The 23,413-nt window shown below is 36.8% G+C and overlaps 1 protein-coding gene across 9 annotated transcripts in view; it reads left to right on the forward strand.

The window, feature by feature from the left end:
• The window catches only part of frya (furry homolog a (Drosophila)), a 50,630-nt gene extending 27,820 nt beyond the window's left edge, over positions 1-22,810 (forward strand). For 2 of the 9 annotated variants that reach the window (XM_043258454.1, XM_043258458.1), the window contains exons 30-64: positions 513-612; positions 729-900; positions 1,251-1,507; positions 1,953-2,099; positions 2,231-2,399; positions 2,532-2,622; positions 2,892-2,974; positions 3,418-3,568; positions 4,362-4,465; positions 4,958-5,140; positions 5,882-6,083; positions 6,274-6,351; positions 7,243-7,364; positions 7,488-7,675; positions 7,752-7,843; positions 8,638-9,239; positions 9,354-9,451; positions 9,533-9,703; positions 9,793-9,933; positions 11,379-11,558; positions 13,235-13,405; positions 13,597-13,671; positions 13,753-13,923; positions 14,169-14,177; positions 15,628-15,834; positions 16,054-16,197; positions 17,304-17,470; positions 17,604-17,844; positions 18,110-18,259; positions 18,391-18,489; positions 18,596-18,679; positions 20,193-20,210; positions 20,462-20,572; positions 20,694-20,899; positions 21,591-22,810. In XM_043258454.1, the coding sequence (XP_043114389.1) occupies positions 513-612; positions 729-900; positions 1,251-1,507; positions 1,953-2,099; positions 2,231-2,399; positions 2,532-2,622; positions 2,892-2,974; positions 3,418-3,568; positions 4,362-4,465; positions 4,958-5,140; positions 5,882-6,083; positions 6,274-6,351; positions 7,243-7,364; positions 7,488-7,675; positions 7,752-7,843; positions 8,638-9,239; positions 9,354-9,451; positions 9,533-9,703; positions 9,793-9,933; positions 11,379-11,558; positions 13,235-13,405; positions 13,597-13,671; positions 13,753-13,923; positions 14,169-14,177; positions 15,628-15,834; positions 16,054-16,197; positions 17,304-17,470; positions 17,604-17,844; positions 18,110-18,259; positions 18,391-18,489; positions 18,596-18,679; positions 20,193-20,210; positions 20,462-20,572; positions 20,694-20,899; positions 21,591-21,849 (5,443 nt within the window). In that variant the 3' untranslated portion in view covers positions 21,850-22,810. The remainder of the gene's footprint in view (positions 1-512; positions 613-728; positions 901-1,250; positions 1,508-1,952; positions 2,100-2,230; positions 2,400-2,531; positions 2,623-2,891; positions 2,975-3,417; positions 3,569-4,361; positions 4,466-4,957; positions 5,141-5,881; positions 6,084-6,273; positions 6,352-7,242; positions 7,365-7,487; positions 7,676-7,751; positions 7,844-8,637; positions 9,240-9,353; positions 9,452-9,532; positions 9,704-9,792; positions 9,934-11,378; positions 11,559-13,234; positions 13,406-13,596; positions 13,672-13,752; positions 13,924-14,168; positions 14,178-15,627; positions 15,835-16,053; positions 16,198-17,303; positions 17,471-17,603; positions 17,845-18,109; positions 18,260-18,390; positions 18,490-18,595; positions 18,680-20,192; positions 20,211-20,461; positions 20,573-20,693; positions 20,900-21,590) is intronic. The other 7 variants (XM_043258457.1, XM_043258459.1, XM_043258462.1 and 4 more) reach the window with 5 other exon arrangements.
• Positions 22,811-23,413: the final 603 nt, after the last annotated feature.

A 23,413-nucleotide genomic window follows, 5' to 3' on the forward strand; every position in this document is an offset into this window, starting at 1 on the left:
ATGATACAGTTAACAAGAGACAGAAACTGAATCACACAGAGCACATGGGGAATGACAATACATCCAGGGATGTGACAGTATGTGTGGGTATTTATATATACATTAAAACAAAAAAAACTCTTTAAATATACACAGTACACTAACTTTTGTTAAGTATGATCTGATGTTATGAGCTCTAATAAAATTGTTTTATATATATATATATATATATATATATATATATATATATATATATATATATATATATGTATATATATATCAAATGTATGTATCAAACACACACACAAAAGGTTTCATCAGGCTACTTCTTTTTCCAGATTTCCCACAGCAAATAAAATCCTATTCAATAGAGCTTTGGCGGCGTTCGCTTGCTTTCTTTCTCATGATAATTTGTTTACGTTTATAGTGCCAAGACTGGAAGTGTCTTTGGACTGAAGCCTCTCATTCACATATTTAGCAAAACCAATCTTATACGTAACTTATTTCATGTAAGTCTTTTGTCTTTGTCACAGAAACTACTCCAGTGATATTGTGACTCTGCTGAACCTTGTTCTCTTCAAAGCGTCCGACACAAACAGGGAGATCTACGAGATCGCTATGCAATTAATGCAGGTCAGAGAGAACATTCTCTGCCAAAGAAGTGTTGCAATAATAGAAAGTGTACTGGATTAAATGGCGTGTTTGTGTGCTAATCTGTTTATGTGTGTGTGTGTTTTCTGGTTGAATAGATTCTAGAATCCAAGCTGTCTGTGTATTCTAAGAGGATTGTGGAACAGAAAAGTGGTGCTATCCTGTATGGGACTCATGGGGCTCTTCCACCCCTCTACAGTCTCTCTGTATCCCAGCTTTCAAAGCAACTTGCCAGAATGTACCCTGAACTTACCCTGCCGCTTTTCTCAGGTATAAATAGAAGGAAGGAGATGGACAGATATGATTAGTTTAATATTATTTATATGCTACTATAGTATTTAGTAATATTTTATTAACTTAATTTATTATCTAGTTTTTAATTTCTAGTTTAGGTTTAGTATATTTGTTCTTTAGTCATTTTATATATATCAACTATAACTGTTATGTTATAGTTGACATTCTTCAAAATATCTTCTTTTGCGTTTAATGACAAAATTTAGGTTTTAGGTGACCTATCCCTTTAAGTTTTCACTGCACCATCAAATTTACCAAAACGTGCATTAATATTTATGAATTTATATATAAACAAAGTTCTATTTTTTTGTATCTGTCATATCTAGAGGTGAGTCAGAGGTTTCCCAGCACTCATCCAAACGGGCGTCAGGTCATGCTTACCTACCTGCTCCCTTGGCTCAGTAACATCGAGCTGGTAGATGGAGGCCTGCTCCCCACTGTCCCAAGTCCGAGCAGCTCCGGAGACAACAGGAAGGGATACACTCACAGCACCTCAGCACCTCACCTGCTTCGAGGCACAGGCTGGGGTTCACTGCAGGCCTCCTCTCTGGTCCTAAACAACCTCATGTTCATGACTGCAAAGGTATGATTGTGAATCGCTGTTAGTATTTTCTAGACTCGATACAGATATCAATAATGCACAGAAATTTGTGTCTTTGTTATAAAGTGAGCCTAATTTATTTTTACACAGTTTACATTGTATGATCTTTATACCATTGCTTGAAGCAACTGAATGCCATATTTTTAGATGCAAATAAACAACTGAAAACTTTTCTCTATAGTATTAGGCCTCAAATGTGAATTATACATTTGATTGGTTTCTTCTATAAAGAAAAAAAGTTATGCTATACTACAACTAGGAATAAAACAATGCAAAAGAAAATTTTTTGAAAGACAAGAACACACAGAATAACATAAGTGGATTTTGAACGAATGATTGCCGCAGTTATGTAATTGTGGCATCCGTAATTGTAATTGCAATAAGAAATTCGATTAATTGTGCAGCCCTATGTCTCTGTGTGTGTTAGTATGGCGACGATGTTCCAGGTGCAGAAATGGAAAATGCTTGGAATGCTCTGGTCAGTAATGAACGGTGGACTAATAACCTGCGGACCACCATGCAGTTCCTCATCAGCTTATGCGGCGTCAGCAGCGATACCTCTCTTCTTCCTCACGTAAGTTCTACATCTATTTAATTTCATTATATTTTGTTTCAGATTGGATCAGATTATTGATAAAGCAGGTCATTTGGTTAAAGAATGAAAGCTAAATTGTCAAATTATGTTAACCCTTTTTTTATGCTCAGATTAAGAAGGTGGTGATATATCTCTGTCGCAACAACACCATTCAAACCATGGAGGAGCTGCTTTATGAACTACAACAGACGGATCCTGTGAACCCTGTAGTGGTGCACTGTGACAATCCTCCGTTTTACCGCTTTTCAGCAACAAGCAAAATTACCACCACCACTACAGGTTTGTATACTAAAGAATTTGTGTGAAAATGTCATATGCATAAAGACATCAATATGTCTGAGTTAGCATTCAGGTGTTGCATGTATATCACACGCCACGTGCTATATTGATAAATGCTGTATGTCTCTAAAGGTCCACCTTCCAGCAGCAAAACTTTGGTGTGTGGCCAGGAAAACATCCCTGAGGTAGATGACTCGCCAATCACAAAGGAGTGTGATGACAGGTATGTGCCACTAACCACGCTATTTACATATGTGCCCTAACAGTCTTTCTTATTAATGTAATTTTTCCTAGTCACATTTGATCCCAGCTTGAGGTTACACTTACCTTAAGAATTGCAAACATAACTCATTATAATTCCTCACGAAGCAGACACCTTTATCCAAAGCCATACACTTCCCCCGGAGCATCCTTAGATCAACTGTCTAGATCGAGAGCATTTTTATATTTCATACATGTATTGACAAAAGTCTTTTTTTCTGTCCACCAAAGGCTGAGCAACATCTTGCGAGCACATAACCGCCTGGAGTCTCGGTATAGCAGCAGTTCTGGAGGTTCTTACGATGAGGAAAAAAGTGAGTCAAGTTTATAGCTTCAACAAAGGGCCAAAACAGTTCAGGATTGACGTTTACTATATGCAGTGGAGGAGCTTCTGAGCAAGTTCAATAGTTGGAACTGGAAGTCTGAATCTTTTAGCCATGGATGTCGAGACAGTCCTGGCCCAAGGATGTTAAATATTGTCAACGGCTTGCAGTAAAATAGTTTAGACTTTTTTGAATTTGAGATGATATTTCCGATAACAAGATCAGGTAATACATTTCAGCTTTAAAATAGCTTTAGCTTAATGGTTTTTGAGCATGATTGCATTAGACATGAGGTATGGCAGTAATGGAGTTTGTCTGTCTACATACCACTCGTGCTTTGAGGGTAAATTCCAGTTTTATTACAAGTTTCACGGATGAAAGGCATGCCTGTCAAAGATGGCGTGTTGTTTTGAACCTTTTTGCATTGCCTGCAGGTGAACCGCTTCCACCGTATGCCATGTGGCTTATGAGCGTGCTGGAAACCAATCAACCGCTTTCTCTTCCCATGCCAGTTAATGGAGGCTGCTGGGCACCCCTGGTTGACTATCTACCTGAAACAGTCACCCCACGAGGACCCCTTCACAGGTCAAACTTCTGGATTTTTTAAATTAAATTTTAAATGTATTTTATTATATAAAAATACATTTAAATATGTACAATTATACATATATACAATTATTTATATATATATATATATATATATATATATATATATATATATATATATACTGTATATATATATATATATATATATATATATATATATATATATATATATATATATATATATATATATAATTTATTTATTGCATTTGTATTTGTTTTTACAAAATAAAACACAGTTTCAATAATTTTAATATAATTATTTATTTGTATTGTTACAATAAAACATCCATTAAGTTACAAAAGTAAATCTATACTTTATATTATGTAACATTCTTCTATTCAGATTTAGATTAAATGTCTTGTAGAGAATTACATACTGGCTTTTAGAGCACTTGACTCGTTAAATTTAATCTCTCATCATAAGACATGATTCTTATCAATCCTATGGATTATGTAATACTAAAATCTTAAAGCACATCACTCTGCAATTATCAGACAGATGGAAAATAGATGATCAGAAGCTGTAGTGCTGACATCATTGTCCCTTTGACCCCCTTAAAAAACATGATAACATGTTACCAATGTTCTTTTTAACATCTACTTAAGAACTATGATAACAATGGCCATCAACAACGTCATGACAAAACCAACATACTCCCTTTAAAACATTTGTTTTCTCACTGTGAATATGTTCTGTTCTTTTAGAAAGGTCATTGCTGGTATGTGTTTTTTGTTCATGTACTGAAAGGACAGCGTGTTTTGTCTGGTGCAGGTGTAACATAGCAGTGATCTTCATGACAGAGCTGGTGGTGGATCACAGTGTGAAGGAGGACTGGGTCCTGCATCTCCCTCTACTGCTCCATGCCTGTTTCCTGGGTCAGTAGAGCCTCTGTGTTCTGTTCTCATCACAATTTGGGGCATTTATCAGGGATTACACAGTCTAGATTAAGGCTGCAGTGCTCGAGTCAGGTGTTTTCAGATGAAAAGTGCTGCTTTTACTGTAGTATATGGTGTTTTTGTGGATTTGCTTTTTTTTTTAAATCTAATCTCATCTAACCTATCCCTCAATGTGTCTTATGACTACAACTATGTGGCTTGCTATGAGAACAATGTTGTCAGTGAAATCAGTAGCTGCTATCTCCTGAACGTGTAGGATGGACCCACCTTATCTCTTTTCAGAAATATGTGAAATATTTGTATCCTTGCGGATCAAGAACATGCAATTCAACATTTAGGTTTAGAAATGTTAGAACCAGATATTCCCACATATCCTTTCTGTAAACCCCATAAATGGACATAAACAATAATAAATGAGTGTAATTACAAATGTAAACCTTTAACTTTAAGATTTGGACTCTTTTTTTTTAGGTATGGACCACTACCGCCCAGAGGTGTTTGAACACTGTAAGAGGCTCCTCTTACACCTTCTCATTACGTTATCTTGCAACAACAATTTCAGCCTCGTTGCCTCTGTTCTGCTAAACACCAGAGATGCCAACAGCAACAAGAGCCTGACTTTCAAACCCATCTACCAGCCTGAGTTCTACACAGGTACTAAAATCTAAACATGTGCGATAAGAAGAAAAATTTAAACACTGTGTGTGGTAGTCAAACAGGGGACAGAAGGTACAATTAAATTATAATACATACAAACCCCGTGATACATAAGTAATTAAACAATGCTGCAGCTGCATTCATTTGCAAGTGTGTTTTTACATAACTGTTAGACCTGGAAATGAAGGGCGAACAATTCAATGATGAATGCTTTGTGAAACTCTATATTTTATTAAATGTTGGGAAATTCTGCCTTCAGTAAGACTAATTAAGCAACTTTTCATGAATCCTGTTTATCACACCCTCCTTGCATGAGCACTTACTCATTGGCTTTGGAATTTGACACATAGCTTCGGAGAGTGCAGTCATGTTGAAATCCTGTGGAGGGGTGGAGGGTGAGAATTCTTATCTGTGCAAGAACAGCTTCTGGAAGTGCAGCCAAAAACAATTATATGTACACAGAGCATCAAAAGGTCTGATTAGAGCATTCCTATGGACTATTTTTGTCCTCTTTCTCCAAAGGAACGGTGGTCTCAATGTTTTTTATGCAGCTAAAGCATGTCTAGGCAAAGTCAAAATGATGCTGATAAGATGTCATTCATTTGTCGCTGTCATATCAGAATAGTGATAGAAGTATTGTTTTTTATTTGGCTCATTTAGAAATGTTATTCTTCCGTTTGTCATCCTCAGAGCTTGTTTGTTCCCAAGCATTTTACTCACCCTACGTGTGGTCTTCAGGTGGTGTGGACTTCCTTCGGAATGGCCAGGCATCTCCTGTTCCTGATTCTGGCCTCAGTTCCTCTTCTACCTCATCCAGCCTGAGCCTCGGAGGCAGCAGCTCCAACCTTCCTCATCTGGCCCAGGAAGAGGTGGAGCAGATGGAGAGCAGCACTGAAGATGATGAAAAGAGCAGCAAGCTCATTGAGTTTCTCACTACCAGGTAAAAGAACCTACACGAATTCAAGTTTGGGATCATGTTTGTTACATTTTTAAAGAAATTAATACTTTTATTCTTCAAGGATGCAAAAATTTATCAAAAGTGACAGTAAAGACATTGATGATACACAACTTATTTAAAAACAAATCAGTTATTTCCTACAATGAAAGGTCATTTCATGTGAATATTCCAGAGCTGTTCAGGAACTGATTCAGGAAATGACACATCTGACACGTCTCACATCTGACATCTCTCAAGATGTTACAGACTTGTATGTTGCATTTCATCAGTCTACATCAGAGCGGTTCTTGCTGGGTTGTTGATTAAAAGGGCGTCCGTCTGATGCTGGTGCTGGTGATGGTTCTTTCAGACTATGTTCACACTGCAGACAATTCCAGATTGGTTATCAACTCACATTTTCAGGACTGGTTATTTGCCTGTGATCAGGTGTGTGGTATTTGTAGTATAGTTCTTTTCTGACATCATTTTTGGTTGCCAAAAAAGGCATTTGGCCACGGCAGACAATAACTGGAAGTATTGAAGCTTTACTGGAGGTATTGATAACTGGAAGTATTATAATGGTAAACAAAGAAAAGCAGTAAGATATGAATTAGACATGAAAATCTGGATTTGAGCTGCTAGTGTGAACAAGTTTTATATGTACAGAACACATTCACTTTTTCACTTAAATATTACTTCAATCTACGGTAGTCAACATTTGAAGTGGATAAAAACCTTTCATCAAAGTTGTCATAAAACCAAAACAATACCCGTTCTTGTCTTAGGACAACTTTTATTTTTATTTTTTTAACCATTTAAAATGTTGACTACTATAATTCTCGCCTCATCTTTAAAAGGTTTCATGTATGTTCATCATGCATGTTTGAAATATTTAATATACAGCAATTGCTGTATGATTAGTTAGTTCATTTTAAGTTTTGATTGAGGAAAGTTCAATCAAAATGTTAGCAACACAACAACACATTGGGTGGTTTACAGGGAAACTTTTGGACTGGTCTGCCATCTAGTGGCAGTTATGGCCACAAGCAAGTACTATTCAAGCATATCGCACTGCTGTCAAGGCAAAAGCAGCTTTGTTTGTCATTAACAATTTATACTGCATATCTAAGAGATTGCATAAATAATCATGTGGCTCGTTTAGGCCTTTTGGACCATTGTGGAGCCATGAAGACATCACTCCTAAGAATCAGCACTCTAAGAGCACCGAACAGCTCACCAACTTCCTGAGACATGTAGTGTCTGTGTTCAAAGAGTCCAAATCAGGTCAGTCACATTTTTCATTCCAGTGTTCATCTGCCTTAACAAGGTGTAGCTTAGCTTGTGACATTTGTCCAATTTTTTTAACTATAATCATATATTTGCATGCCACGTTCTATGTGTTTGTAGACATTCGGCTTGAGCAGCAGTTGAGTGAAGTGGCGTTGCAGATGGCTCTGTGCAGCTCCTCCAGACATTACGCTGGACGTTCCTTTCAGGTATTCAGAGCTTTGCGGCAACCCCTCTCAGCGCTGGCCGTGTCCGACTTGCTTTCACGTTTGGTGGAGGTGGTCGGGGAGCACGGGGAGGAGGTTCAGGTGAGCTTCTGCTTCTGTAATGACTGCTCAGACTGATCCAGTGATGCAGTGAGCTCAAAATGCATCTTCTCGGCAGGGTTATGTGATGGAGCTTCTCCTCACTCTTGAGTCAGTGGTGGATAATCTAGCTGAGTGCCTGAAGAACAATGACTTCTTTGTCATACTACGGTAAGTTCCTGCCATATAGCATTACTGCTGTCAGGACCACTATCTTTAAACTGATTGACACTTAGCATATAGTTGTTTTGGCTGTGTGGTTCTGTTTTGGGCAAAACTCCCTGCCCATCCATGCAGCCTGTCATGAATGAGCAGAAAGAGCAGCAACAATAACCCCCCCCCCACACACACTCAGGGTAAACAGAACAGAAAGTGAAACACATTATTTAAGATAAAAGAAGTTAGATTCAACAAGGAACATCAGAAAACATCAGTCTTGATTGTGGAAAAAGGAGGAGCTGGGGATGGAGGAGGGTAATGCTATGCTCTTGACTTATGTAAAGCCGGGCATATGAATTGACTTTTTAGATTGACTTTTTATAGATTGAAGTAGTTTGTGTATAGTAGGTTTCTCAATAAGTTTTGATAATAATAGATTATTTCAAACTTTAGAGTAGGCTTTAAAAGGTTAAGGCACGGTAACTATAAAGATAACAATACAGTACTAAAAATCGTTCTCAGTATTAAAGAATAGCAGAGTTCACACCACAACAATAAACACTTTGTTGGACTCACTTTCAGACAAACAGATACAAACATTTACAGCCAATCAGAATTCATCCTGGGTTTAGGCACGTGTGCGGTTTTAATAAACTGACTATCTACTGGTGTTGATGCTAATATTGATGCTATATTCTTTATAGTTATTGTTCTTGGTGTGAACGCAGCTTTTAAGTCTTCTAACATCAGCATCACAAGTCCAAGAGGCTTTGATGATTGTTAGTGATCAGTCTGTGTTCCTCCAGGGCATCTTCTCCAGATCTTCCAACCAGCGGCAAGTTAACACTAAACCGTAAAAGCACCAGTCAGTTGGACCTGATTCCAGGATCAGGCACTTCCTCTGAACGAATACGCCACCAGCGTAGCTACTCCGTACCCAAGCGCTTCGGAGAGCCTGAGCGTTCCTCTGAGGTTCCCCGGAGCGCCACCTTGGACCGCATCCACCATCATCAGAGCAATGTCTCCAAACTTAGATCCCTGTCCTCGTCATCCTCCAGAGACAACGTGGTCTCCACCGACCCGACCAATGCCAACCATCCTCGCAACCTGCTGGCCACCATCTTCTGGGCAGTGGTGTCACTCATGGAGTCAGATTTTGAGTTTGAGTACCAGATGTCCCTCAGGTTGTTAGGGAAGCTGCTAGGCCACATTTCATTGGATAAGCAGGAATATAGAGAAAAGCTGGAGAAGATCCAGATCCAGTTAAAATGGAAGGAGTTCTCTGGGCTTCAGCAGCTGCTTCTAAAGGGCTTCACCTCTGCAAACACCACAGAACTCACTTTGGATATTTTCTGCCAGCTCACGCCCGTCTCTCGTCTACCTGTGGTGGACACCTCACAAGCAATAGGTAGACCATTTCATTTTTACTACCAGTACACAATACTCCATTAGTCCACCAAAATTCGTGATCATTTCTCTTTTTAAGTGGGATTTTGAAAACAAATCTGCTGTTACCTTTCAGGTTTCCCATTAAACGTGCTCTGCCTCATTCCTCATCTTGTGTTACACTTTGATTCACCTACTCAGTTCTGCAAGGACGTGGCTGAGAGAATTTCCCAGGTCTATGAATGCACTTTTTTAGCTAATCAGAGAATCTGCATCACATTTTGTTTGCTAAAAATCACCCATTTTGATTTACAGGTTTGCCTCGAGGAAAAGAACTCCAAGCTGTCCAACCTTGCCCATGTGATGACACTGTACAAAACACACTCCTATACCCGTGACTGCTTCTCTTGGGTCAATGTGGTGTGCCGCTACCTGCATGAAGCGTTCAGCGACAGCACACTTAGCATGGTTACTTACATGGCGGAGGTAAGAAGACCGTAAATAAAACATTTGAAATGTTACTGAAAAAACTATGAGAAATAAGACAAGAATAAAACTCTGTGTTTTGTAAACAGTTGTTGGAGAAAGGATTACCCAGCATGCAACAAACTCTTCTGCAAATCATATACAGTCTACTGAGTCACATGGACCTGAGTGGTATTCAAGCCAAACTCTTCAACATGGAGGTTTTAACAACCATAGAGAAGTTTGTTCAGGTGAGACTCCTTCAATTTATCACATACAGAATGTATTTGTTAATTCATATACTATGATATAAAACAATATATATAAAACAATTGCTATTAATCGCGTCCAAAATAATATATGTATGTATGCTCTTTGGATTTATTATGTATATATAAATAAACACATGCATGTATATATTTTTGAAAAATGTTGATTATATGTTAAGTATATTTATTTATTAATATAAACGTAAATAGTGTAAATATATGTATTAACATAAATTATTTTAATATAAATATAAACATGTAAATACATTTCAAAATGTATACTGCATGTGTGTGTACTTATACATACATAATATACATACACAGAAAACATACATGTATTATGCAAAAAAGTTTTATTTTGGATGTGATTAATCACAATATTAGATTTTTATATGCTATCATAGTATTTATTAATATTTTGGATGAGCTTGAATTAGCATTTTCAGCAGTAATTTAAATTCTATTTTAATGTGCTTTGATCTTTTTTATTAAGTTTTGAGAGATGTATCTTTTAGATTTCTATTTACCTTTATTTTGATCTTTTTTAGTTTTTGTAATATTAATATTTTAAATTTACCATATTTTATAAGTTAGTTGCCAATTAAACATTAGTTTATCGTCTAGTATTAATATTTAGTTTAATTTTATTCATAATATTTATATTTTATTTTATTGTATTTTATAATATTTTTGCAAAAGTAAATGAAAAATATTAATTTGCAGTATTGAATAGGATGCAATAAAAAGACTGTGCTGTAAGATAATGGTTCGAATATGTAAACGAAATGGACTTTATAACTGAAACATAGTGAAATTATTTAAAATTTGATATAGATTGTGAATCTAAATCAAATCAAATGTAAATCCAATGGTTGAAGGAAACACAACATAATCATATAACTAATTAGTAATTATTTTACACACAATACACAATATTTATTGTGTGCACGTCTAAAATGATCCACAATGATGATATTTAACTGACTGGTATTGTTCAGCCTGCGTTTTAATCATGACATAATAGGGTTTTATAGTATTTCTGCTGTAAAACTTCAAATGGTCTTACATCCATAGTAATACCGCTGGTTTTCCATCTCTCAACTCTTCCTTCGGAAGGAGAAAAAAAGAGAATTAAAAAACACGACCTTGTGCCAGGCCTATAAATCCAAAGGCACACCCAGCAGCAGTCTATAAACAGTCAGTCCTATTGGCTGCTGTCCACATTACTGAGGCCTTCAGTGTGGCCTCACAGCAAAGACGCTCCTCTCAACTACTGCTTCTTTCGCCGCTCGTGTGTTTATCTCGGCAGAAGAAGAGACGGAGATGGATTGACTGACTGTATGTAATGCTTTGGGAGGTGAGAAAGCTTCTGAATGTGTCCTTTGAGAATAACCGAGTTCTGTTTTGTGTTTATTTCTTGACTTCAGACTGCACACTGGAAGGAAGCCTTGAACATATTAAAGCTGGTGGTCTCCCGCTCGGCTAGTCTGGTTTCGCCTTCATCCCCGCTGAGTAACGCATCCACTGTGAATGTCAGGCGTGTTTGGGACACACCCTCCAAAGCCCTGCCTGGAAAGACCCTTGACTTTCATTTTGACATTTCAGAGGTATGACATTTCTGTATCTGTTTTCCTTTCTTTATTGTCATTAAGCAGTACAGGCCAAAGAGTTTAGATACTAAATTTATGCTTCTTACGGTCTATAATACTCTGAGGCTTAATACATAATCGGTTTGTAGCAACCAAACATTATCCAGCATGCGTGTAAACTCCTTTAGCAATGTTTAAAAACCATCCCAGGATGCATCTCATAAAGTTGGTTAAGAGGATGAGTGTGCAGCTGGAATGTAGAGAAAGGGCAGTGACTTTGAAGAAGATTAAAATGCTTTAAAAAAATTTGGCCACTATATAATTTCCCATACTTCCATTTGTATTATTTTATAAGCTGATTTAAATTATGTTACATTATTAATATAAGTGTCAATTATATGTAATATTATATGTTATATTATTATATATTAGTGCTGTCAAACAATTAATCACAGTTAATCACATTAAAAATAAGAGTTTTTGTTTACATAATATATGTGTGTGAACTGTGTATATTTATTATGTATATATAAATACACATACATACACTATATATTTTGAATATATTTACATCTATTTCAATGTATATATATATATATATATATATATATATATATATATATATATATATATATATATATATATATATATTATAAATATTTTTAATAAAGCATAATACTTTTTCTTAAATATGTATAAGCATTTGTGTATTTATATATACATGATAATATAAACAGTAAAGTCATATATCCTGTTATACTCTTATATAACTTTTTATATTTATGTATATATATATAGAGAGAGAGAGTATCAATGTTATCATTTAAAAATTACGATGATAATGGTGATTATTATTATTATAAAAAAAGAGAAAGTTTTATTTTAAGTAACGTTGTACATTAAGTAAGTAAAGCTGTGATGGTGCATAGTATGTAAAAGTGAGCCTTGCCAGCAAACCAGCAAATGCTGGCATCCTCAATAGGTTTGTCCACATTTTCCAAGGTGGAGTCATGCATTTTTTTTATTATTATTGTACAGTAACATTTGTTTCAAACAAACTCTGAAGGTTAGGTTTTCTGTTTAAAACTTATTGGAAATATGAACAACCTGGTCTTATTAAAGTGTGGGAACCAAACAGGGAGCTATTTGTGTAGAGCATGAATTCCAGGAAATGATGTCAGTCCGGCTGTGGCGCTTTGCATCCAGAGCGGCGAGAGCTGGACAGCCTTTCTAGAGTCTCAAAGCAGACTCCTCTGCCCTCTGTCAAATACCTCTGGGACATATTTAGCCTCTAGCAAGTGGGCGAGACGGTGGAAAAAAACTCAAGACTGACAGGGAAATCAAAACCTGCTCCATTTCATCCCAGCAAAAAGGATTTCACAGGAATTAAGGGCAGGTGAACTCAATAAGGGAAATCCTGACATTCCCCCAAGCTTTGTTTGGCTCACGTTATTGAAGTTCTGTTTTTCAAAGCTCCTCTATGAAACACAGAGGAGCAGGACCATTGGGAATAGACATCCACTTTTTCCAGCAGGTTCTGAATTGTTGGGGATCTGAGGCAACTTGACGTTAGTGAAGGGAATGCGCCGGAATAAAGACTTTTGGGCCGAGGGCCACATGCTCACGACATGAAAAGAAAAGAGCAGACGTGAAATCCCTGGGCTTAATGGTCTGTGACATTGTGTGTGTTTCAGACACCGGTGATTGGCCGGAGATATGACGAGCTTCACGGTTCTCCGAGGCAAGATGGGAAAAATGGAGGAGGGGTTACCGTGACACGCAGTACCTCCTCTACATCCTCGGGCTCCTACCAAAACAACCACGTGCTGGTGCCTGTCAGCTGGAAACGACCACAGTCTTCACAGGTGAGCACTCACAAATACACTCTTTGAAGTTCTGACATTTCCTAGATAATTTTCTACATGCATTTATATATCTTTTATATCATGCTTTTATTTTATTTCATGCATTTTATCAAATAATTTACGTTTTCATTTACACTTCATTTATTTAATTGTATTTATTTATTTATTTTGTTATTTCTCTCTCAATTTAGAAAAGAACTCGTGAGAAGTTGGTGAATGTATTAACTTTGTGTGGCCAAGAAGTTGGACTCACCAAAAACCCATCTGTGAGTGACACATATATGTTATCCATTCGGTGTTAGATATTTGAAAATATTTCAGAAATCATTCCTAAGCACTTCCTACAGGTGATTTTCTCATCCTGTGGGGAACTGGACCTGATTGAGCACCAGCCCAGTCTGGTGTCCTCTGAGGACGGCACACGGGACACAGAAAACATGGACGACACCACTTCAGAACAGCAGTTCCGTGTATTCAGAGACTTTGACTTCCTGGACGTGGAACTGGAAGATGGAGAGGTGAGCAGATATTTCAAAAATGAAACCAAAACGATCACTTCCCTCTTGTGAAATTGTTTGACTTCCAAATTACTTGGGCAAACTCTGTTTAGACTGCACCTTTGGGGAAGGCCGTGCTGAGCATTAAACTTTTGCAAAGTATCAGTCAGAAATAAACTGTTGCACTGTTTGCGCAATACCACTGTAACTTTCTTTAACTCTCTGTAATGCATTCTCCTCTCCTTGTTTATGTCTGTGCCATCAAGGAGATGCAGGTAAGCACAGGAATCCACAAGTGTTGTGCTGTGTGCCGTAGAACAAGATGATATTGTGTTTTTCACATGCTGTGCATTGTGATGCATGTCCATAACCCTGCCTGGAAATATAGTTTTGTTTAAAGCAAGTTCAAAATTCTAACATAAATAATTTTGACATTTACTTATGGATAAAATGTGCAGGTTACAACAGACCATTGTTTTAGTCATGTATTTATTTTTTATTTATTATAGATTTGTAATAGTTATATTTTTAACTGATAGAGAGCATAAAGACATTTATATAAGTTAAAAGATTGTTATTTTTAAATTATGTCATTTTGAATTTTATTTTTTTTCAAAAGGATATTAAGTAGCCTGACTGTTTTCAATATCACGATAATAAGAAATATTTATTGATCACCAAATCAGCATTAATGAATGATTTCTAAAGGATCATGTGGCTAGAAAATTAAGCTTTGCCACAGGAATCACAGGATTTATATATATATATATATATATATATATATATATATATATATATATATATATATATATATATATATATATATTCATTCATTTAGAAAACTCTTATTTTGAATTTTACTAATATTCAACAATATTACCATTTTGCTGTATTTTTGTTTAAAGCAATGCAGTTTTATGAGCATAAGAGACTTCTTTCTAAACTCTTACTGACCCTGAACTTTTGAACTGTAGTGTGTTTTAGAAACTTAAAAATCAATTGGTGGTTAGCCTCTGTAGCTGTTTAGTTTCTGCTAACGCATTTTTTCAATTATATTCAGTATGTCTGTATTTTAATAGCCTGGCAGTCTCTAGTTTGTACTCTCTTATGAAATCATTAGAGTCAGTTCACTGAGGTCATTCTCCAAATTTGCTGAAGCTGCAATGCCACAAAGACACATAAAAAGGCATATTCAGCCCTTTTAATAAATTCTCCCTTCTGTATAAATTTGAGGAGTCATCATATTTTCATTCCAACCTACAGTGTAACAGTATCAAACACTTTATCCTCCTTACCATTTTGTTTTGGTCAAGTATGATTGTAAAATGATTGAAGCAGTGCAGTAAGTGACTTTTTGAGTTACCAAAGGAAAGCATTTTCGAAACTGCTGATCTGGATCTGTGAAGGAATGTGGATGTTGACTCTTGACTCTGATGTCAAGGCATGTGGCTGCAGTGATAACTTGAGCCTCCTCCAAAAGAAATGGCCTTCGGGCATTTTATTACTTACTCTACAAGAACGAGAATGTTTAGAAATGTCTTCCTGTATTGCAATTTCCTTTAATCCTATATATATTTAGAGACCCTTATATAACAAACTCACAGACTGAACACCTTCACATATACAGCATGCTGTAGCCTATGACTTTGTGCGTTTTGAAGTCTGGCTGTATGCCATATACCAATTCAGAAGACTCTGTATTTCTCTTAATCTTTTTTCTGACAGGGTGAGACAGTTGACAGCTTCAACTGGGGTGCTCGGAGGCGTTCTATTGACAGTCTGGACCAGGCTGAAGCCCAACCATTGGAGGAAGATTGCAGTCAGCTCTCAGGAAGTTCACCAAGCCTGTGTCCAATTGTCCATGATGATTCTGACGAGTCTTCTGAGGAAGAGTCCCTCACAGCCAGCCAGATCCTCTCAGCCTCACAACTAGTAATGTAGCATTTTTGTTCATTGTACACAAAATGAACATGAGCCAGAAAGGCATGATTTAAATTTGTACACTCATTGATGACTGTACTTTTGACAGTACAAAGAGCTTGTTAAGAGCTTGCATTAATTTCTTTTACTGTATTTTATTAAGAATCTGTTTTATAGAAATCTATAATAACTATATGTCTAAAAAAATATTTTTTAAATTGCTCATTTCAGAATGTCAGCCTGTCTCCTACTGAGGAGCTAAACCCCATGGACTCCCCTCCCATCTCCTTTGACAACACTCAAGCTGACCCAATTCCTCTTTCCACCCCAACGCCCAGCTTTGAGATCTCAGTACCCGGGGGCTCGAACCATCGGGTGAATAAGAGCTTCACAATGGCTGATCTTTGGGGGCAGACTCATTCCTACTCATACCGCACTTCTGTTCTGGAGTTTTTTCATTAACATGGTTGAAAACTAAATCTCTTCCTGTGCTTGCTTCATCTGTCTCGCTTGGCTTTTAGCTTGGGTAGATTTTAGGGAGTAGTTGGCTGATACTATTTTTCTATTACGTGCTTATTTAGTATGGGGGAATTAGATTAATGTGCAAAGTAATTTCTTGCTTTTTGAAAGGCCCCCGTTTCTATCTGCTAACCATTATTTCGCTAACCGCTTTTCGACTTTGAGGCCTACCACTGCCTACCACAGTCTCTGAAGGAGGCTCTGGATGAGTCACTAGGGCAATGTGTATGGCTTCTCTGTGGGTGGCAAGGCTATAACATCACTCACATGCTAAATGCTAACGGGGCAAGTAAAGAGAGTGTACCCATTGCCTGTGGCCGTAAACATGAGACCAGACCAATCAGATATTGGTCCTACAATTTTTAAAGGTCTCTTAATAAATCTGAATTTGACATTTTTTAATTATTAAAAATATTTTACAAAGTTCTCAAAAGAAAACAATTCGATACTCAGCATGAAGAGTTTTAGTTTTGAAAGGTTAGTGAATATTTATTTATGAATATGTGCATTGTTTTGTGTTTATTTAAATTTGTATTTATATACATATATTTTAAATTAATACATATATTTAAAAAAAATACAAAGTTGGTTGACCGTTTTTAAATTGCATATATTTTATTTTATTTTATTATTTTACTTTCATTGGCCATCCTAATTAAAATAAATGCACTAATTTTGCACTAATATTTTAGATTAAATTGTAATTTAACATTTTCAAAAAAATAAATTGACAACAGACATGTTTAGCAGTTAGTAAATTGTGAAGCTGACATTTGAGGGAATCACTCCTGCATTTTAGGTACTTAATCAGTCTGATCAATCACTAATACCATTTTAATATCATCTCAGAATGGGAAATTCAGCCACATAATCTGATCTTTTTAAATATTATTTTTTGACAATTAATGTTTTCGTTGACATAAATACTTATCAAGCTTTTTGTGAATCCTACTTAAATCTAGGCTGAGGATTCAGCTGAAGAAGATGAAGAAGCCATTGTTAATGAAAATGATATCTCACTCTGCATTTGCGAGTCGCCGCCTGCCTTTAGTTGTTCTGACATCCTAACAGCAGACACACCCCAGAAAGAAAACAACTTCTTTACTGATGAGACAAGCTGCGTACCCAGGTACGGCCTTGTGAGCTTCAAACTCTCAATATACCTTACTCTGTGTGGAAAAGTCGGACTTATCTCAAGTTTCTCATGGCTGATGAGCTTTTTTTTTTCCTCACCACATAATTCTATCCCTCACTTCCTCCAGTGGTTTTGGAGACCAGCAGAGATCTGTGACGCAGACAGAAGAGGAAAAGGAAGAGCTGTTGCTAGAGTCCCGTTCCTCCCCTCCGCCTTCTCCCTTTTTCTCCGCCATCCTGGCCGCCTTCCAGCCGACTGTGTGCGATGATGCCGAGGAGGCTTGGCGCAGTCACCTCAACCAGTTGGTGGCTGACTCGGATGGTTCCTGTGCGGTTTACACTTTCCAAGTCTTCTCCTCACTCTTTCAGGTAACTCACAGAAATGCAGGTTGTCACTGGTCCTTATTATGTAGATTGAGATCAAACTAAATCCTAAGCGTTGCAGACTGTATTGTTGATTTTAACTGATGTCGATGTTATTCATTAACTTGGATTTTTTTTTGGTTCACCACACAAAGCTGACAACTCAGTAGTGCCAAAGTTTTTGAAGACACGTCTTTGATTATATTCTGTTGTTACTGACAGCATGCTGGTCTGGACAAATTAAACAGGATATGTTCTTTCTGACCTCCAGAGTATACAGACCAAGTTCTGTACCTTGACCTGTGATGCAGCTGGTTATCTTGGCGATGGCCTCCGTGGAATCGGAGCGAAATTTGTAAGGTCATCTCAGATGCTGACAACCTGCTCCGAATGTCCCACATTGTTTGTTGATGCAGACACTGTGAGTTTCTCATTTGAATATGAATTGTGTCAGTGCCATATCTAGAATACAAACTTGTTAAGCACCATTTGATGTGTATGTGTGCAATGCACTGTATGTATTATGACATTATTCTCTTAAATGTATTTCAGATTGTGTCTTATGGGCTCTTGGAGAAGATGAAGTTTAGTGTGTTAGAGCTGCAGGAGTACTTAGAGACCTACAACAACAAAAAAGAGGCAGTCATATCAGTATGTACAATAAAGCATAATTAATTTCTTAAAAAAAAAAAAAAAAATCGTACTGACCCCAAAGCTTGTTTTTTTCAACTTAATGTTATACCTATGACTCTTCCAGTGGCTACGAAACTGCAAGGCTAGTTTTCCCAAATGCACTGGAGATGGAGTGATCACCTATCAGCCCGCTGAAACGGAGGAGAAGGTAAGAAACCTCAGCTAGATAGAGAAAACTTATAAAGGAATATCATTATTACTGAAGTACATGGTCAATATCTCAACATTTTGCAAACTGGAGCTTTTACTCCTGTCTAGCACCTAAAACTACAGTGTGGCAGTTTACCACAAATAGTGCATGCATTTCTGTGATTGTTTATTCCCCTGTTAAAAAAATTCTGTGTCAATGTTTAAGTACTGTATGGCTGCATTGTCTACTGATTAATGCCACTGTAATGTCTGTTGAGTCATGAGATATGAATGAGATTAGTTGACCAAAATGTGTTACAGATTCCATTTCAATGTATTTCTTATATTTTCTGCATTTCGATTGTTCTGTGATAGCTCTGTGAGTGACATCTCTTTTCTATCTGTCTGCTCTTTAAATTTAAAGGGATAGTTCACCCAAAGCCATCCTAGGTGTATTTGCCTTTTTTTTTTTTTTTAGATGAATACAGTTGGAGTTATATAAAAAAAAATTAATGGGTCTTCCAAGCTTTAGAATGCTAATGAATAGTGGGCAAGATTGCAAAAAGTGCGTAAAACCATCATAGACAGTGCTCCGCAAAGGCCTTCTGATGCATTTGTGTAAGAAACAAAAAAAAAAAGAGTGGTGTTCCAGCAAATGCTGTGAGGCATAGGTGTAACGTAAGCTTCAATGAGAAGTGATGAACATAGAAGCATAGTTGAGAGAGCAAAACCAAACACTGGTCACAAATTAGAAGATTGTAAGGAAAAATATTGGAGGATTTGAATATAAGCCAAGCGGAGATTGGATTTCCTTTTGATGTAAGCAAAACTTGGTTCTCGTGAGACTAACATATTCTCACTGGAGCTTACGCTATGCCTACGTCCTACATTATCTGCTGGAACGCCACTCTCTGATGAATTATTCTTACACAAACACATTCCACTCAGAAAGCCTTTATTCACCGCCTTTTGCTACAAAATTCGACATTTATTCACTGTCTTTATAAAGCTTGGAAAAGCCAGGATTTTTAAAATATAACCCCAGTTGTAATCGTCTGTAAGGAGAAAGTCTTATACCTAGGAAGGTTTGAGGGTGAGTAAATCATGAAGTAACTTTAATTTTTGGGTGAACTATCCCTTTAAGCTTGTGCTGTGTTGATTCACAACAGCGCCCCCTAGTCTTATGTATGATAAGATGGTCTTTCTATGTTGTGCATTAAAGACATCTCTCAAAAATCTAACCTAAAATATTCATACTGTCTACCCTTCAAGATCCTTTCAAGTCATAACCAATTAAAGCAATAAAAAAGGCATATGGTACCAATTGCGGCTTTTTTTTTCCATAAAAATAAGAGGGCGTAGTTGTGACCCTTTTTCTTTCTTGTGTATTCACTTTTTCTGCTCACGCATGATGGAGCCATAGCTCATGCTTTATATTGCATGTGCCACTGGGCTGCATGATTTCACACTATATTCAAAACTTCTCTTCCTTCTCACTTTTCACCTTTTGTCTTGCAATGCCTGCTTTATAGCAAATGGAATCTCTTGCAGTAAGTTTTACAAAATCTTTTTAACCTCATGTTTTCTTTTTCACTTGTTCCAAATGCTCATATTATCAGAACATTGCCAAATGGTTTCACGTGCAGGCCTTTGAACCAAAAACACAGTTTTGTTAACACGCTTGTATCCTTGTTAAAGATTTATTTGGTTTACTATGCTGTAACCGTTGTGCGATAACTTCTCATGTGCTAAGATTTAAAGAAGATAATTTGGTGTTAATTTTATGTATATTTGTTCACAGCAACTGGAGCTTTGTCAAAGACTCTACAAACTCCACTTTCAACTGCTGCTGCTTTTTCAGTCTTACTGTAAACTGATTGGCCAAGTTCACGCTATAAACTCTGTACCGGAGGTATGTTGACATCAGTGTCTCCTCATCTGAGTTTGATTAAGATATTTGTTACTAGAATAGTAAAAAGCTAGCAAATTGTACTTGTTTAGCTCTGTGTGTGCTTAGATGTTTTCCTTCTTAGCTTCAGAACATGTCCAGGGAGTTGAGTGAGTTGAGGAGTAACCTGCGGGCAGCAGCAGCCTCAGTGTCCGGTGAGCCAGCAGTCGAGCGGAGAGATCCCACCACTGAATCCCCCTACAGCTCCTCTGAGGCTGCTGTGCAGGCCATTCTAGAAAGCCTGAAAACCAACGAGTTCTCCAGAGCCATCCGTTACATACAGGAATGCAGGTAAACTGCCCACCAAGAGAAACATATCATACAGAGCCCTGCACATAAATCACAATAAATTGTACGCACAATTTATCATTTTATGAAAATCGTGCATTCAATATAACAATTTGTGACATTGTAATGTCGCTGAGAAGTCAACCAATTAAAATGCAGTGCTTATGAGAATGCGCACACGGACAGGAAGTAGGCTACAACTACTTATTATTTTGGGTCCACAATTTTTTATATAGTTCGCACAATTTACTTAAAACGAGGGAACGAATAAGTAACTTGTGATTACAATCTAGTAATTCCAGAGAACAAATTAATTGTTTGCACGATTTATTAAATTTTTGTTGCATGTCATGTGCAGTGCTCCATAGTATTGGAACCTAAAGTGATAATACACCCAAAAAATAAAATAATGTATTCTTATCTTTCTGTGGGACACTAAAGAAGTTATTATGAAAAATGAAAAAGTACCGAACCATTTTGGTTCCCCTTAACTTCCAATGTATGGACCAAAAATACAATAGGAAATGAAAATATCATCTTTAGTGTTCCACAAAAGAAAGAAATCCTTAGAAGTTGGCAATGGTATGAGGGAGAGTTATTTGGGGTGGGCCATTTTCAGTTGATCGATAACCTATTCAGGAACAGAAAATGTTTGGAGCAATACACAGTGCTTTGTATTTGTACTTTGTTTCAGGAAAATGTGGCCAAGTGACATCTTCGGCAGCAGCTCCGAGAACGAGATTCAGACACTACTCAATATCTATTTCCGGCACCAAACTCTGGGTCAGACGGGAACCTTTGCCCTGGTCGGTTCCAAACAAGACCTGTCTGAGATATGCAACCGACTCACTGAGCTCAACTGCGAGATCCGAGACATGATTCGACGGGCACAGGGCTACCGGGCCATCACTGCCTTCCTTCCTGACTCCAGCGTGACCGGCATCAGCCTTTGAGTCCAGCTTTAAGGGATCAGGCGGGAACCGGCCTTCTTTCCACCACTTCTGTCTGAAGATGCTGCTGCCTTCGTATTGTTCTCCCCTAGTGCATTCATTACTGTCCTGCCTCTGCTCACCTTAAGAGCTTTAAGGATGTACAGCTAATATAGCTTATTAAAATGCAATGGGGACATAAAAAGAAGTCAGATCCTTGGCTTTTTTGCACTACTCTGTATGTAAGGGGTCGCCCCCTGCCTCTGAAATGGGGTTTCTACTACTGCAGGCATCAAAGGTATACCAAAGCTTCACGAATGGCTCCTCCTGCTCACATCTACCATTATACGTTACGGGAAAATGTGCAATGCCTCACACTAAGTGAAACTTTTCATCTTAGAGAGAATGTTTTGAAACTTCAGCGCTCTCAGTTACTTGATGAGACCTAAATGTTTTGTTCTTGCTTTTTTATTTCAAATAAAAGCTAAAAGGCTTTTTTTTATGTTTAACATGCGCACCCCTGCCTCAGCTTTTATCGTACAGACAGAATGTCTCTAACACAATGCAACGCTACTGTCAGAGAGACCTGGATGCATAAAAGGATCATCCAGCACTTATTTATGTATAGGGGTGTTTGATTTTACTAATGTCTTTCTACTGTTTAGTTGCTCCTAGAAGGTTTATTTATATTCTTAAAAGAAAGATCGTAGTGTTTTGATCAACGTAAAATGGTATAGTTTTATAGGATGGAATTACGTCTATTCTGTCTATTGATATGGCCAAGCATGCAAAGGTATGTACCATAAGAAGAAATAGAGATATTTATGGAATAAGAAATTATTTTAAATGAAAGATATGTTTGTAAATAGTAGTGGGAGCGTAGCCCATACTTGTAAGATTTTATTTTTATGGTTTTATTTTGCTGTCTGCTGTATTAAAGTGTGCATGCAATAAATAGATCAATAAATAATATTAATAAAAAAAAGTCTGTTTGGTCAGTGGGTGTTTTTTTATTTATTATGATACTTGTGTCTGTTCTTAGATCTGTAATAGTGTTTGTTTATTGTTTTTTTTTTTTTTTTTGTTGAACTATATTATATTTATATTACCTCTTCCTAAAGTTAAGATTAAATGAGATGATCATAACTAAAATCAAGCAATGTATTATGTAGTATTTTTATGGTAGTGCGCCCTCTGGTGCATCATGACGGAAATAATAAAGACACTCTTTATTACACACTTGTGGGTTGTGCAATTTGTACAATCCTCATATGTATATTTCTGTTATATGCCTGTTTTTTATATATATATATATATATATATATATATATATATATATATATATATATATATATATATATATATATATATATATTATATTATATATATATATATAACTACTGAACAAACGTTGTCCAAAACTATGCGCACTCCATCGAAAAAATCCATATTTTTTTCATTATTAAAGTAATTCAGAAAAGAATATAGTAGATACAAACATACTCACTCTGACTCTCTTTCTCTCACACTCTCTCATGAACTATAAACTTTTTCTAGTTTCGATTAAGTGAACATAAGGCCACCCCCT

This window comes from Puntigrus tetrazona, chromosome 15 (assembly GCF_018831695.1).
Source record: "Puntigrus tetrazona isolate hp1 chromosome 15, ASM1883169v1, whole genome shotgun sequence".
Taxonomy (NCBI): domain Eukaryota; kingdom Metazoa; phylum Chordata; class Actinopteri; order Cypriniformes; family Cyprinidae; genus Puntigrus; species Puntigrus tetrazona.